This window comes from Eumetopias jubatus, unplaced genomic scaffold (assembly GCF_037043125.1).
Source record: "Eumetopias jubatus isolate StellerSeaLion01/CBP00866 unplaced genomic scaffold, mEumJub1_p1.0 scaffold_5, whole genome shotgun sequence".
NCBI lineage: Eukaryota > Metazoa > Chordata > Mammalia > Carnivora > Otariidae > Eumetopias > Eumetopias jubatus.
In genome coordinates this window covers 93089569-93105692 of record NW_028274811.1, presented here as the reverse complement: position 1 = coordinate 93105692, position 16124 = coordinate 93089569, and the positions used below count along the sequence as shown (strand labels likewise).

Here is a 16124-nt window from a genome sequence, read left to right as displayed (position 1 = left end):
GGTACTTCAAGAAGGATTACATATAAAATATTAACACAGAGAGGGGAACCAGATGCCTGGCAAGAAAGGGAGGGAGGGAGATTTTTCACTATTTACCCTCTTCTTTTTTTTTTGTTTTGTTTTCATTTCTTTGAATTTTGAACCATGACATTGTATTAACTATTCAAAATATCAATACAATAAAAACTTGACCTAAACCACAGAGTACACCTTAATTTTGTAACACATATATTGTCGATGTGTGTGTATATGTGTTTATGTGTTTACACACACACACACACACACACACAAATAACTGCAGGATAAACTCCAAAGTGTTAACTGTGTTTCTTTCTGGGCAAATCCACTAAAGATTGATATGTATCATTTATGTCATCAGAAAAGAAAATGATGAAGAACGTGGGCTTCCTATGAATCAGGGCTCCCTGGCAGGCTCTCAGGATTTGGGTCCATGAGGCCTGTGTCCTGTTCTTAGCCAGAGTCCACCTGCCCCCCAACTAGAGGCCAGCACGCTTCTGGGGGTCAGAGGAACATTGTTTGAATCTTAGCTCTGCTGACTTCCAGCTGGGTGCACTCAGGCAGTCAATCTCTAGGCCCCTCTTCCTGCAGCTGTAAACTGCACAGATCATGTCTACCTCTCAGGTTCTTTGAGAGCTAAATGCGGGGATGCCTGTTGTACCCCGCCCCCCCCCCCACATGCGCAGACAAGTGGTAAAACTCGCTAACTTTGTTACTAAGTGGTAGCTGCTGGAGTGATCGTAACAAGAGGCAAAGGCTTCTAGGTCTCTGGGAAACCAGAGACACTCTTCACAGCCACAAAGAAGTTTCCATCTGAGCCTCTGCTCTTTGGGCAGTAAGAGGGTTGAGAGTGTTAACAAGACACAGAAATCCTGACTCCAAAGAAACTTAAGACTCAGAGAACACCTGACCAAAAAACAAAGGAATACAAAAGAAGGTGGGCGGCCAGGTTCGAACACTAACTCCCTGCCCCACCTGGGTTCTCACAAGGGAAAGCAGGCCGAGAGACGGACTGATGTCTTATAGAAGGAAGGCACTGGCCCCAGCAATTTTAGGGAAAAGGAGAAAGAACTCTGACCTAGAAGCCTCAATCTGGGAAAGTGAATATCTGGTAACACAGTTCAAAGCCTGTGTGTGACCCAATTATCTGGAAATTCTAGCATCCATGAAGGCCAGGGGGTGGACTGGGGGTGCAGTGGGGGGCAGCAGCCAGCCAGGAAACAATGAGAGCCTTCCACCACCCCTGCGCAGCCTGGCAGCCTAGCCGGGTGTACAGGACACTTGGCCCTCCGGACTGGGAGAGAGGCCCTCGGCCTCTGCGAAGACTCACCTTTCAAACCTCAGCAACACACAGCTCCTCTGCTCAGCAAAAGGGTGGGGGCCTAGGGCCAGGGCTAGAGGGCATCAATTCTAGATGGGGTATGGTGGGGATCTACAGTTTCAACCCAGGAACCCGAACTGCCCAGAGAGATGATGATGATGGAAAGGAAACTCAGCCCTTGAGGTCTGAAGCTTAGGAGAACAGGTCACCTCCCAGGCGACCAGGAAAATGGAAGGTGGTGTCATCCTCCAAGAGCAACCATCCTCCCACCCTCCGTCGTGAGCCTCCCCAAACCCCATGACCAGGATGCGTGTGTGCGCGTGTGCGCATGTGTGTACACGTGTACATGCATTCATGCAGAAATGCAGAAACACCACTGATGAAAAGTCAGCCTCTCATCTTTGTGGTGCCTAGAGAGGGTAAGTGCCCCAGAGCATCCAAAACTGCTAGAGTTTGGCTTTGGAATGCTTGTGCTTTTTAAAAAGATAAATGTGTTTGATGTTCTAGAAATATTCTCCAACTAATAATGAATTTATCCTGCAAAGGTCTGGCTCCGAGGGAGCTCTGTGGCTCCAAGGCCTCCCTGACTGCTAAGCCCCCCACCCCTGGCAGCCCCAGGAAGCTTCCGGTCCAGTGGAAGCCTGCTAGAACCCTCCCACAGATAGGTCTAGTTAGAATCGCAGCTCTAGCTTCTCACGTGGGTGACCCAAGGCAAATAACTTACCTGCCAAGAAACACTGTTTCCTCATTTACAAAACTGGGGAAATGGCATCTCCCTGAGGAGGGCTGTTAGGGGGCCCGAGCACCTCCAAAGTGCAGAGATGGCTCCCAGCAGACAGTTTTGCCTCACACGCTCCTCCCCTCACCAGTCTCACTGGTTCTGACTCCAAGATGTATGTTGAACTGACCCCTTCTTCCCTCCTCCCAGCCACTGCCCCAGCCCAAGCCTGCAGCCTGACTGTGCTGGACAGGGTCTCCCTGTCACCCTGTGCAGTGTCGCCCTCTACAGCCCACACTCCTGCAGCTTCCAGAGCCATCTTTCCGAAGGGAAAAGAAAGCCAGTCACTCTCCAGCTATCTTACTCTGGCTGCCCCTGGGATAAAATCCACACTCCACCCTGGCCCACAGGCCTACGTGACCTCTGCCCTCACGCTGCACACTCCAACCCTATCCTCTCAGCTTCCGAAACAAGCCCAGCAGTCACTCCTTGGGCCTTAGCTTTGCAGCTCCCTCTGCGCCCCCCCAGCCGCTCCACTCGGGGTCTCCCACACACAGGGCAGCCTCCCCCCAACCCAGGGGCTCACTATCGTACCACCCATTACTTCCTTCACAGCGTGTACTACAATTGGGGATGACTTTTTATCACGTGTTGGCCCATCAGGTCTAAGTTCTACAACGGCAACAGCCTCAACTATCTGGATTGCTACCATGTCCCCCAACCTGGTAGATGGGCACGTACCTGGGTAGATGGATTGATGGATGGGTGGGTGAGTGAGTAGATGAATGGATGGGTGAACAGATGAGTGGAGGGATGGGTAGGTGGCTGAGTGGATGGGTGAATGAGTGGATGGATGGGTGGGTTAATGAGTGGGTGGATGGGTGGGTGGATGGATGGGTGGGTGGCTGAGTGGATGGGTGAATGAGTGGATGGATGGGTGGGTAGGTGAGAGGATGGATGGATGGACGGGGGAATGGGTGAATTGATGGGTAGATGAGAGAGTGGGTGGGTGGTGGGTGAGTGGATGGATGATGGGTAGATGAGTGGGTGGATGGATGTGTGGGTAGATGGATGAAGGAGTGGATGGATGGATGGTGGGTAGATGAGTGGGTGGACAGACAGGTAAATGGATGGGCAGGTGGATGAGTAAATAGATAGGTGGATGGGTAGATGAATGGATGGGTGCTCTGGGGAGTGCAGGAGCAAAACCAGTTGCCTTTTGTGTCCTTGATCCCTCACTTCATGCTGTAGACACACAGAGTTCTGTAACCAAAGGAGCCTACAGCCCCCCCCTCACCACACCCCGCCCTGTTAACTGCCACCAGCAGCCCATCCCAGGCTTGCCTGAGAAATCGCATCTCCTCATCCTTCTTCTCGTCCTCGCTGATGATCTTGGACGTGGTGATGCTCACCTCCACACCATCCACCACAAACTTGCGTGTCCTCTTGAGGGTTTTATTGTGCAGCCTTGAGTCCTGGCAGGGTAAAATCATTAGGCAAAGCTCAGGATTTCAGCTAAGAACCTGTGGGTGACACAGGGCTGTGGCCCACAGCCTTCTTGGCCCCACAGCCTCGACGTTCAGGTAGGACAGAGCAGTCCATCATCCCCCTCTTGCCTCAAGCTTCCCCACTTGGGATCCTGAGTGTCTGAGCTTATCCCCTCTACTCCCCCTGATCTTGGCCTTCAAACACTGCCCCCTCCCGGCCCCACACCTGGCTGCCAGCACTCTCACACACAGGACGTGGCACCAGAAAGAACCGGGTTCTAATCCTCCCTCTACCACGTACTGGCTCTGTGACCCTGAGCAAGTCCCTTGTCCTGTCCAAGCCTCAGCTTCCTAAACTCGTCAGAGGAAGAGCACAGCAGTGCTCACCTCCCAGGGTGCTGACAAAGACACAGCGAGAGAGTGCCTGGGGGACACAGCACAGAGCCCAGCTCATGGCGACAGTTCAGGACTTGGTATCTATATCTGACCATTAGGACTGCAGACCACGATCTCCTACCACAGTGCCAAATCCAAAAAGCCCAGAAAACTGAAGTTCATAACTGATTTGGAAGTCAAACCCAAGCTGCCCTGAACTCCATGGGAGGTCACACCCGTCTGGAGCAGCTCCCATGAAATTATTCATAATCTTTATCTCTTCCTGTGAATAATCACACATGTCAGACACAACTGCTCAGCGTGCTGGCCAGGACTCCTCGGGGGGGGGGGGTTCGAATACCCTCTGAAAATTGGTCCCGACTCAGCTGAGAGCCTGTGTGCCTGCCCTGGAGTCATCATGGCATCTCCCCGCTCTGACCTCAAGGGGCTTCCAAGGCCCTTCCTGGCATAGCCCAGCCCTGCGTTCCTGACTCTGCCCCAAGGGCCTACCAGCCAGAAAAAAGCAGGCAGGCCAGGGCTGCGTACCGCAGTTAAGTCTCCATCCCCTCAAAGTGGGCTCTGAAGCCCTGCTCCTGCTCAGCCAGGACCAGTGGCCAGCATTCATTCCCTGAGGGCTCGCCCCCCCCCCCGGGGGTTCCAGGGGGCTCCGAACACCACCGGCACTGAGCAGCCCCACCCGACTCTCATCCTCCTACGGTACCCAGCCGGCGCGTGCTAGGGCTCAACTCCAGACTGCCGGTGAGAGATGGGGCGTGGCGGGGAGGAAAAGAGCCCAGGGACGGCAGCCCTCCCACTAGGACTGCTCGGGGTCACGGGGCCTCCTGCCCTCCCCCACACACCCCGAGGTAACAGGCTCCTCATCTCGCTGCAGGTGCTGACGCAGCCCATGGACTCTCAGAACAGCCGTGTTCCCTGACTCACTGCCAGTCAGCCAGTAAAGGAATGTTCTCAACACCCGTGAGAACAGGCAAGGGAGACCCTGCTCTGCCCTTTATTTTTTATAATTACCTCTTTTTTTTTCTTTTGGCTTAGTGTCTTTTTAAGTAGAGAAGGGACAGGCTGTCTGTCTTAAGGCAGATGATGGGCCCCGATGCTGCGTGTACATTAGAGCCACTGTTTTTGTCCTGGCAACATGTTAGAACCGTGCTTTCCTTCTCTTCCTGAAGCTAATTCTTGGGCTGGCTAGCTGCTTTTCCTTCTTTCACTTCCCTTCATTTAGCAAATATTTTTGAGTCTCTACTGTGTGGTTTCCACCAAGTAAACAACAGGAGAAAAACACAAAACGATTCAGTATCTTCCCTAAAATCAGCCTCGGCTGGGGATGACCCTCAGTGTGGCCTGGTCAAGTGGCCAAGAGTGAATTCAAGAACATCCTGAGATTTATCAGCGTGGGCAGGGGGGCGTCAGCCCTTCCTGTGGAGGCAGCCAGGCTTCCACTGGGAGAGCAGAATGACACGTGGGGTTCAGAGCACCAAGTCTGTGGGGCTGCCCACCTCTCCACTCCCCACCTAAGCCTCCGCTTGCTCATCTGTACACCGAGATGATGAAGGAGCCTCCATTTTCTGTAAAGCACTTCTCAGTGTTGGCCTCCATGCTGAGCCCTCAAGCTCAGTGGCTACTGTTGTTCACGATGTTAGCCACCTCCAGAAAGGCCACTGAGCCCCAAGAGTGCCTTAAGCCCACTCCCTGTAACTGAATCGACCAGTCAGCAGCTGGACCACATGGCTGACCCGCAAACAAGAGAACTTCACTCCTAGACCCCTCTCTCCCGAACTTCACCAAACCCAACTTAAATGGATACACAAACTGAAATTTAAACCTGAGCCAACTGCCCGGCATGACTAAATCCCAGACTGAACGCAGATATTCTGGAGATTACACTATGAATTGAGCTCAAGGCTCCTTAAAGAAGAGCAACCCTCATAAACTACTTAAAAGGGAAGGCAGCCACTAAAGGCTTGCAAAACCAAAACTGGGCAGCACATCCTACACACTCCAGTTCCAAACCTGTGGTAGAACCGGTGGCATTACCTTGATGGACAGAGACCCTGTTTCTCTGTTCAGGGACAGGTCGGCTGAGAGGGAGGTGTTGTAGTCCATGCTCTCAGAGGCGGTGAGGCTGCCACAGTCTGAGTCCCTCTTGGACGGGCCCGGGGCTGCCTGGGTGGGGAGCTCCAAGCTGCCGTTGGCCAACTTCTCGGCACCCAAGGTCTCCAGGGCACTGCTGTTGGGACGGCTCTGGCTTGCTTTCTGGGACCTGATGGCTGCTGGACTGAGGTCCCCGCCATGGTCAGTGACTTGCTTCTCCTCGGACACCTGAATTCTGGCATCCATTGACACTGGCCGGGACTTCCGGAAGGGTGCTGGCACTGCCAGGCCATTCTCATTTCCAGGAGCCACATCTGGGGGGTTGGTGGTTTGGAGGGATCTGTCCCCAGAGGGCTGGCTGGGCCCATTCACACTGTCCTGAGGCTGGCTGGGTGGCAGTGGGGTGAAGGATGATTCTTTCAGAAGCTTGTCGGTATTGAGACTCAGTTGACTCACCTCAGAAGAGTCTCGAGTATGGTTCCCCAGAGGCTAGGAAGAAAAAAGAGTTAAGACCATGCTATTTCATGTCTAAGACAAGAGTCAGGGATGCGGTAGGGCCAGAGAGTCAGACACTCACAAGGTGAAGTAGGCCAGGGTCAAGGACGTACCATAGTCATCCCTCTCCAGTGAGCCACAGTCCTCACGACTCCCTACTGTCTAACCAACAATAGAATTACTACTTGTTTCGAGTTCATTGAATACCTGTTCTTCCTCCTACCGGCGGAGGCAACTGTGGACAGCTGGACAGCTCATCCCCTGTCTAAGGGTGGCAGTGGCCACTCTGCTCCAGCTAATTGTGACAATGGAGACAGACCTTCCAACTTTTTTAAGACAAGGCTAGAATCTGGATTTTTACCTGACACCGCCTGATTTTTAGATGGCAACTAATTCAAGTTTTGGGGTTGTTTTGTTTTGTTTTGTTTTAGTTGCATAAAAACCAAACCAAAACTATCCAGAAGCTAGATTCAGTCTATCATCCACTAAGTTTTTAAAGTTTTGTTTTGTTTCTTAGAGCTTTGGGAGCTGGTAAGTACTGGAAACATTGCTACTATGAAATAGAACACTCATTTCTGTGGATAAAATATAAACATCCAGGGAATAAAGTGGGCACCCACAGAGCCACCTTCCATGTCAGGAGTGGAACACTGCCCGCCTCAAGAGAAGCCCCTGCCTACGTCTGTCTCTCCCCTTGACATAGTAGTTGTCCTGACGTTGGTCTCTAAGTGTTATGGGTTAGTTTGCTTGTTTTCAAATATGATATTAATGGAATCAAACCGTAGCGTTCCCTTGGGTCCTAATGGCTGCTGGTTTTAACCTTGGATATGGAAGCTTCCAGAAGGAACTCTAATCCACCTCCTTATTCAACAACCCTAGAATGCTTCAGAAATTCAGATCTGATCCTATCATCCCCACACCAATGCCCAGCCCTTGCCTGAAACCCTCAGCCCCCACCGCCCTCACGACAAGGGTCAGCCTCCTGCCTGTGGAGAACCAGGCTGGTGTGACCGTTGTCTGCCTCCCTCCCCAACCTCGCTGTCCGCGGCGTCCTCCTGGAGCCAGGCCCCAGACACACCACCTCCCTCTCCCACCACGGTTTTCCTACACCTGGCCCTGCCGCCTATCAGCTCAACTGGCCACGTCATTCCTCAACCTCACTTTGCCCACCTCTAGAATGGAGCCCTGGTTCTCCCACCAGAGTTGTGGCGTGCCCGGCCCCCAGCAAGGGCTCCGTAAAAGGCTAGGGCTGCAGGGCTGATTCCACTCCTCCTCCTCAGTGCTTCCCTCCCTCATCCTGGTAAGGATTCAGGCCAGCCTGTGGCTTCTCCCAGGATCCCATCAAACTCGAGACAGCACTACACCGTCCATTCCCTGACAGAGTCCAGCCCCTGCCTCACTCGCTCCACGGCACCATCTGGACAGCAAGTTTCCCTCCTGGAAGAGGCCCTTCCCAAGTGGCGTCGACCAGGGATCTGAAAGCAGCAGCTCAGGACAGAATCCAGCCCACAGACATGTTTAGCTTGGCTCACAGGTTTTTAAAAATTTAAGTTAGCTTTAATTTAAATTTAAATTCAGCCAAGTGCCGAAGCTGCTGATGGGTTACAAATGTGCCAAGACATGGGTCCCCTGGGCACTCAGGGCAGCCAGGCAGGGTCTGGGGTGCCCAGAGCCCCTCGGCCTGTTGCCTTCAGTCACGTGCAGCCTTCATTTGCATTTATCCGACGGGGTGCTAAAAGCATTTTCATTTTGCATGTGAGCCACAACAGGAAAAAGGCAGGGAAGCAATGAGTCAGCTACCAACTTTTAAAAACTGGAAGATCCCATGTGCAAATCTAGATTACTGCTCTTTCCTGAGAACGTACAGAATCTGGCCAGCACACCCCCGCTGCCTCGCCCTGGCCCGTGTGCTGACTTACGTAACCTGTGGCGTGGGGGGCTATAATCCCTAAGCTGGGGAGAAACAGGAATCCTTCCTGCACACCACCCCCCAGGCCCCCTCTTATACCAGCCAAGGCCTGCCGGGGTCCCGTCCCGCCCCAGCACCCCAGCCCTCCTCAGGCCTTACAGAGGTGGCATCCGGGGGCTCCTCCTCTTCCCCCTCCTCCCGGCCGTCCTCGATCTCCTCCATCACTTCGGCCTTGGCCTCGGCCACCAGCTCCCGCAGGGCCTTGTTGCTGGTGACGCTGCTGACAAAGGGATGCTGAAGGGGCAAGACACACCTGGGTTAGAACCACTTTGGGCAGGAGGGGGCAGGAGGTGCAGGCGAAGTCCTGGGGGAGGCCATCTGCCAGGCAGAGAGGCCAGTGGCATCCCTGAGTCCAATGTGAACGTGTACTTGGTAAGGGAGAGCCAGAGGCGGCCCACAAAGTCCTGTGTGTGCTGAAAGAGGCCGAGTCCTGGCTCTGCCCCCCACCAGCTGTGCAACACTGAGCATGTCACTTTCCTGCCCCGAGCTGCAGGCTCATCTCCCAAGTGGAGACGGTAAGGCCAAACCTATAGGGAGGTCATAAGGATTAACCGAGATCATGCACGAGGAAGTGTTTAGCTCAAAGCAGGGGCTCAAGCGATGTTTGGGGGGTTGTTTGTGCATTTGTTTATTTTCTTTTTTTAAAGGTTTTAATATATGGTTTTAAAATATCTACTACAGGGGCACCTGGATGGCTTAGTCAGTTGAGTGTCCAACTCTTGATTCCGGCTCAGGTCATGGTCTCGGGGTCCTGAGATGGAGCCCCACGTCGGGCTCCACGCTCAGTGCAGAGTCTGCTTGTCCCTCTCCCTCCCCCTGCTTGCTCTCGCTCTCTCTCAAATAAATAAAATACTTAAAAAAATAAAATATCTACTACATATCCTTTATTGAAGTGTTACTTACACCCAGTAAAATTCACAAATCACTAAGCTCAATGACTTTTTCCACTTATATACTAGGTATAACCATAGCCCACCTGCAGACACCAAAGGTTTCCATCTCCGTATCATCAACCTCGCTCCCCCTAGTTGCCCAGCCCCAGAAACTAGTTTTGCCTGTTCCCTAAATTTCATGTGAACAGAATCAAAATTAGGCAGTCCTCTGTGACTGGTGTCGTGGTTGAAATCATGAGATTCGCCTACCTCACTGCATATATTGGTAAACTGGTCCTTTTTCATTCCTGTGCAGGTATCTACTGTATGGAGAGGTCACAACCTGTTTATTCATTCTGCTGCTGATGGACATTTGTGTTGTTTCCTGTTTTGGGCGACTATGAATAAAGCTATGAACACGTGCAAATAGGTGGGTCTTTGGGAACACGCATGTTTGCAAATTCTTAAGAGAGTGTCGTGTAAGTTCTATTCCTAGGCATTTACAGAAAGGTCCCATCTCTAAAATAATGAAGGCTCTTTCACACACCTTGCAAAACACCAAAGCTTTTAAGGCCTCAGCAGATGTTAAATCAGCGCGAGCACCTTCCCTGATAGAAGTCTGTTCTCGGGCATCTAATCCCCAGCCCTGGGGAGTGGACAAGGGTGCGAGATTGCTCACCCAGGGCCACTTGCAAAGAGATGGTGTGTGTGTATGTATTAGGGGAGCAGAGGGGTCTCATTAAATCGGAGTTTGCTTCATTTGAATTTAGAGGAAGGCTCTGGTGAAATCTACTGCCTTCACTGTCAGAAAATTTATCAGTGGAGGGACAGTGTCAACAAGATTGCAGGGAAGTATGTAAGTGACTAAAAATACATTTTCAACACCTTGTAAACACACGCACCCTGACTGGTCCATTATGAATCATTTTTATGTGCTTGTTCATTTAGAACAGTTCATTTGTGGAAGGTCACGAGACAATACCCCCTTCCACTCAGGCACCTAGTGGTCCTTTCTGACCTGAAAGGAATAACCCTCACTCCTTTTAAAGAGCCCTAAACCAGCCTAGCCTTCTCTAATTAGTCCAAACTAGTAAAGATTTTAAGAATTTCATTTCTTGGGGCACGTGGGTGGCTCAGTCAGTTAAGCGTCTGCCTTCGGCTCAGGTCATGATCCCAGGGTCCTGGGATGGAGCCCCACGTCAGGCTCTCTGCTCAGTGGGGAGCCCGCCTCTCCCTCTGCCTGCCGCTCCCCCTGCTGTGTTCCCTCTCTCGCTATCTCTGTCAAATAAATAAAATCTTAAAAAAAAAAAAAAAAAGAATTTAATTACTTTTCTTCCTCTCCCACACCCCATTCATTCACCAATTCGGGCCACAGCCACACGTTGAGGCCAGTGATGTGCCAGGTGCTGAGAGAAGGCTGAACGACAGGATGGGCATGGTCCCTGCCCCTGGGGGCTTGCAGCTGAGTGGGAAAGAACAGGTATGTAGCCAAATGACACACAAGATCATGACAGGTCGGGGCGCCTGGGTGGCTCAGTCAGTTAAGCGTCTGCCTTCGGCACAGGTCATGATCCCAGGGTCCTGGGATCGAGCCCCACGTCAGGCTCCCTGCCCAGGAGGGAGTCTGCTTCTTCCTTTCCCTCTGCCACTCCCCACCCCGACTTGTGTGCACTCTCTTGCTCTCTAAGAAATAAATAAAATCTTTAAAAAAAGAAAAAAAAAAGATCATGTCAGATCAGGTAATGGGATAAGCATGAGGCTGGAACCACATGGGCCTGGCCTGGGCAGCGGAGGCTACTTAGTCTATGGCCACAGGGGTCTCCCTGAGGAGGTGACATTCACGCTGGCCAGGGAAAGATCCAGGCACAGAGAATTCCAGGCAGGGGAGCAGCGAGTACAAGGGCCCTGGGGCCAGACAGAGTTTGGCAGGCTGGAGGCACGGCTAGAAGGCCAGGGTGGCAGGGCTTGTGGAAGAGAGAGGAGGAAGGACAGGGTGGTGCAGGCAGGGTCCCCGAGCTGTAGTGAGGAGCTGAGACTTTCTTCTCAGAAGCTGCTGGAGGGTGCAGCAGAGCAGTGCTATTACCTGTTTACCCTTTAAAGGTGTCAGTCTGGCTGCTGTGTGGTTCCAAAAGGTCTTGAGTGGGAGAGCTGATAAGGGCTTACTAATCATGGGGGACAGGAGAGTGTCATGGTGAGAGCGCTGGCTTTAGATGAAATCTGTCTGGGATGAAATGCCACTTCCACCACCACCCTGGGTGGGTCACTCAACCTCCCTAAGCCTCAGTGGGGAACAATAGTGTGGCTGTTCTAAGCACGAGAGTAAGCGCTCCAAGTGTGGCAGCCGTCACCTCCACCAGCACCAGCATCACCTCCACCAGCACCAGCACCACCTAGGTCCCCACCATCATCACCGTCGCCGTCACTACCATCACCACCAGCAGCACAGTCAGACAAGCCTCTAAGGCACAAGTTGCACCCCCAGCCATCCCTCCTCCCTCCTGCACCCCCACAGAGCACAGCTTTTTGGAACTGAGGGTGAGCATCAGATCCCGAAGGTTCTCCGAGCCTCGCACTGCCCAACCTTACACATGAATCTGAGCGAGAAGCCACGGGACACTTCACGGCAGTTGCTGAAGCAGATGCGGCAGAACTAAAGAATGCAGGCACATGCTTCTGGAAATACCAAGTTTTCATCAGGGCACGCTACACATTGACCAACTTAGTGGCTTTCCAGCATGGCCAGGAGTCTTGCTTTCTTGGGGCTGGACCATCTGCCCCATGGCCTCTCACAAGCACCCCGGGGTCCTCAGGAAGGGGAGGCCACGGGGAAGCCACGGGGAAGAAAGTCCTTTGCCAGAGGAGCAGGTGATCGGAACAGGTCCCTGGATGCCAATCCTGGAATCCCCAGGCAGACACGGCTGACAAGGCAGGCCGTCCAGTGGCTGATGAGGCCCAAAACACTGTTTTGTCCACTGCCTAGAACAGAAAGCACAGACTACCTCCCTCACTGCCTCAGCGCCACTACCTCCAGCAATGTGTCCAAAGAAGAGAAGTCCCCAACCCTGAATGCAAGGCCCAGTGGAGAGCCAGAGCCCTGCTGTAAGGAGGCCCGGGGCCTCCCCGGGCAGGAAGTGCATGGTGTGCCTGAGTGGGGACAGGCTGTTCGGGCACACAGGTCCCCAGCAAAGTGCTCACGCACCCCTGCACAGGCCCAGACAGAGGGGAACTCAGCCGCCTGCTCCTTCAGGAAGAGGCACAGCTGTTGGGTGTCCTCTCTGCAGGAAGCCCCGCAAGGCCACACAACTCGCCAACTGGTACCTGCCCACTGGCCAGGACCTCTCCTGCCATCTATACAGACATCCTTTCCAAGAAGGGAGCCTGGTTTTCCTCGATGTGCTCAGAAACCACCAGCCAGGGGGTCCTACACTCCGAGGCTGGCTTTCCAGCCAGGTTTCCATTGTCAGCACCTGTCCAATTCCCCTCTCCCTCCCATCCAACTTCTCTATCTCATTCTTTCTTCCGCTCCTTCATTCATTCAGAGAGGAGGCGTACCAGAGCGGTCAAGAAAACAGGCTTTGGAATGAGACAACCAGGGTCAGAATCCCAGCTTTGTCTCTTACAAGCTGTGTGACCTTGTGCAGGCTACCTAACCTCTCTGGGGCCTGTTTTATCACCTGTTTGATGGAAATGTGAATAGTACCTATTTCATAGGGCTATTATAAGGATTAAAGTAGTTAACATTTGCTAAACATTTAGAAAAGTACCTGGCATGGAGAAAGGCTTACCCTACAGTTAAGTTAAAATATTAACGAATACTTACTGAGGGCCCTCTACATACCAGACACTGTTCTGGATGCTTGGGACACATCAGTGAACAAAACAAAGACTGCTGTCCTCAGGGAGCTGACATGCTAGAGATTAACAATAAACTTAATAACAAGTAAACCGTGGAAAAATCAAAAGTAGGGCAGGGAAAGGAGAACTAGGGCTATGTTGGAAGTAGAAGTGGCAGGTTTCCAGTTGGAAATACGGTGGTTGGTGGAGGCCTCACTGAGAAGAACAATGACTTAAAGAAGAGACTCAACCACAGAGGTGTCTGAGGAAAAAACATTACAGGCAGTGTGAAGAGCTGTGCAAAGGCCCTGAGGCAGCTGTATGCCCAGAGTATCGGAAATACAGAAAGGAGGCCAGAATGGCTGGAACTGAGTGAGGGAGTTGGGATGGGGTGGGCAGATCGTGTAGGACCCTGCAGGTCACTGAGACTCTGGAGTTTAGCCTAAGGGAGAGGGGAGCCATTAAGGGCCTTTGGACCAGGGAGGGACAGGAGCTGACGTCCGTGTTAATAAGGTTTCCCTCTGGCTGCTGTGCTGAGAACAGACTGAAGGAGGACAGGGAGACCAGCGAGGGAGTAATAATCCAAGCGAAAGGGAGACCTATAGTTGCAACGGAAATGGTGCCAAGTGGTCAGATTCGGGGCATGTTCTGAAGGCAGGGAAGACAGGATTTCCTGACAGAATGGATATGGAGCCCACAAGAAAGAGTGGCACCAAAGATGCTTACCAGGTCTGGGGCCTGATGGGCGGGCAGGTGGGTTGCCACTCCCTGAGACGGGACGACCATTGGTTGAGCGTATGCGGGGAAAGCGGAGGGCACTCGGGTGTGGATGTCCAAACGGGGTGGTGAGTAAACGGCCAGATGCGGGCACCTAGGGCAGGTGGAGCAGCGCGGGCTGCAGGGAAAACGTGGCAGTCGCCGCAAGCAGGTGGGACCCTCGAGGTGAGTGGAGATGGGGCGGGGGTGGGGGGAAGGCCCTGACGCGCTTTCACGGTGATGAGTCGCAGGAAAGAGCAGCAAGCGAAGGACGCTGCAGAGTGACCGGTGACAAGGAAAGACACCAGGAGGCCGTGGGGGCCCGGAAGCCAAGTGCTAGCAGTGGCGAGGATGAAGGTCAGCTGTGGCTGCCGTGGCTGGGTCCCATGGCACAAGCGCAGAGGCCGCGGCCGGCTACCGGGTCCAACAACGTGAGTCACAGATGACCCTGACAAGAACGGCTGGGACACGGTGCGGCAGGTTCATAACCAACTCACCTAGTGTCCACGGAGCACCTGACCTGACACCCATCGTGCTAAAAACAGCGCGTGCAGAATCTCGTTCCCTCGTACGACTGCATAAGGGAGCACTAACCGCATCTCACAGGTGAGGAAACTGAGGCACAGAGTGAGAACAACTCCTATTCCAGGTGGTCAAGCCTGACCTCAGAGCCCAGGTCACTTATCACTACGTGACACGGTCCCCAAGAATCTCTGTGCAGGTGAGGGGGTGAGTCAGAAACCAGGGTCAACTCAAGGCATGAGGGGCCTGGAGGAAGCTCCCAGAAGCAGGCAGAAACAGGGGGCATGAGCAGTTCTGCAGGGGACACTGGGAAGCCAAGATCGGGAGGCCCCTACCTGTCACTCAAGGCCAGGGGACCTAGGGCAGGCCATGCTCCACCCTCCCCGACCCAGAAATAAAGAGGCACAAGGACAAAGCTGACAGCAGCCTAAGCCCTGAAGGCGTTTTCTTGATCTCAAGGGATCACTCCTTTCTTCTGCAACCCTTTCTGTCTCACACTAAGAATCCCCTGGCAGGACATTGTTTCCAACTATGTAACAAAAATTCCTGGCTCAGGCTGAGGCTCCAAGGCTGCCATGTGGAGATGGAGGACAGCTGGTCTCTTCCTGGTGGAATGTCCTGGATGTCCTAGAGGCCGGATGTAGCAGGCCAGGAGGTGCCTGCTTACGGGAAACAATTGGCCCCAGTTGGCTTGGAGCTTCTGCATCTGACAGTGATGGCCCACCCCCACCTCTGGCTTCCCCACCAAACACGGCAAAACCCAGGAAATGAGGCCTCTGCTACTCCAGACGTATCTTCGGTATCTTCACGCTTAACCCTCACAAGGATCCAGTTAAGGGGGGGGCGGGGCACTGCCATTATCCCCATTTCAGAGCAAGGACTGAGTCACAGAGAAGTTAAGCCAATCTTCCAGGGTCTCAGAGCCAATAAGCAGCAGAGCTGGGATTTGAACCCGGGACTTTACCACCTCAGTCCACACACTTCATCACTGTGTTGCACACGCCAGAGGAACGCGCTGGAGCCTGGCACCCGTGCCTGGCACACAGCACGTACTCAGGAAAAGTGGCTGAATGTGAACAAAGACTCAGTGCTTGGTGTGGTCTCTTCTTCCTTCCCTCCCGACACACATCAGAGCTTGTGAGTCACTTACGTGGAAGGACCACTGTGGGCAGGGTCTGGAGAGACGGCCCCTCCCCCAGAACCAAGACCCACTTTCTCTCGGTCTCCCATCAGCATTGACGGCACGGTGACAGCAACGGGCAGGCCTGAGGACAGCTGGGCGGGTGGTGCCTGCCTCTTTCAAAACACAAGGCACCAGCTCGGGCAAAGGGCAGCTCCCAGCTACCTCCGATATTTCAAAAAGCTTCCAGGGAACCATCACCCCTTCTCCATGCGGAGGCCAGAGATTCCTCACACAGCAGCCAGAAAGGCCCGTATAAGTGTAGGCTGGATGCTATGTCCCTCAACCAAACCCTCAGGGGCGCCCCACGGCGCACAGGTAAAGTTCTGGTCTGGGCTTTCAAGACCCTACGGGACCCCACGCAACCTGGCCCTTCATGCAGAAAAGAGTGAGCATCGCCTGCTGCGCCCCTTTGAAAGAAAGGCCTGCTTCTACCACTGGCCCTTAGCTGGCCGCTGGAAACCTCGG

The 16124-nt window shown here is 53.3% G+C and overlaps 1 protein-coding gene across 1 annotated transcript in view; it reads right to left on the bottom strand.

The window, feature by feature from the left end:
• STK10 (serine/threonine kinase 10) overlaps window positions 1-16124 on the bottom strand; it is a 117623-nt gene that overhangs the window by 28457 nt on the left and 73042 nt on the right. The window contains exons 8-10 of the mRNA XM_028102837.2: window positions 8592-8726; window positions 5972-6517; window positions 3402-3532 (exon numbers count right to left, since the gene is read on the bottom strand). Coding sequence (XP_027958638.1) covers window positions 3402-3532; window positions 5972-6517; window positions 8592-8726 — 812 coding nt within the window. The remainder of the gene's footprint in view (window positions 1-3401; window positions 3533-5971; window positions 6518-8591; window positions 8727-16124) is intronic.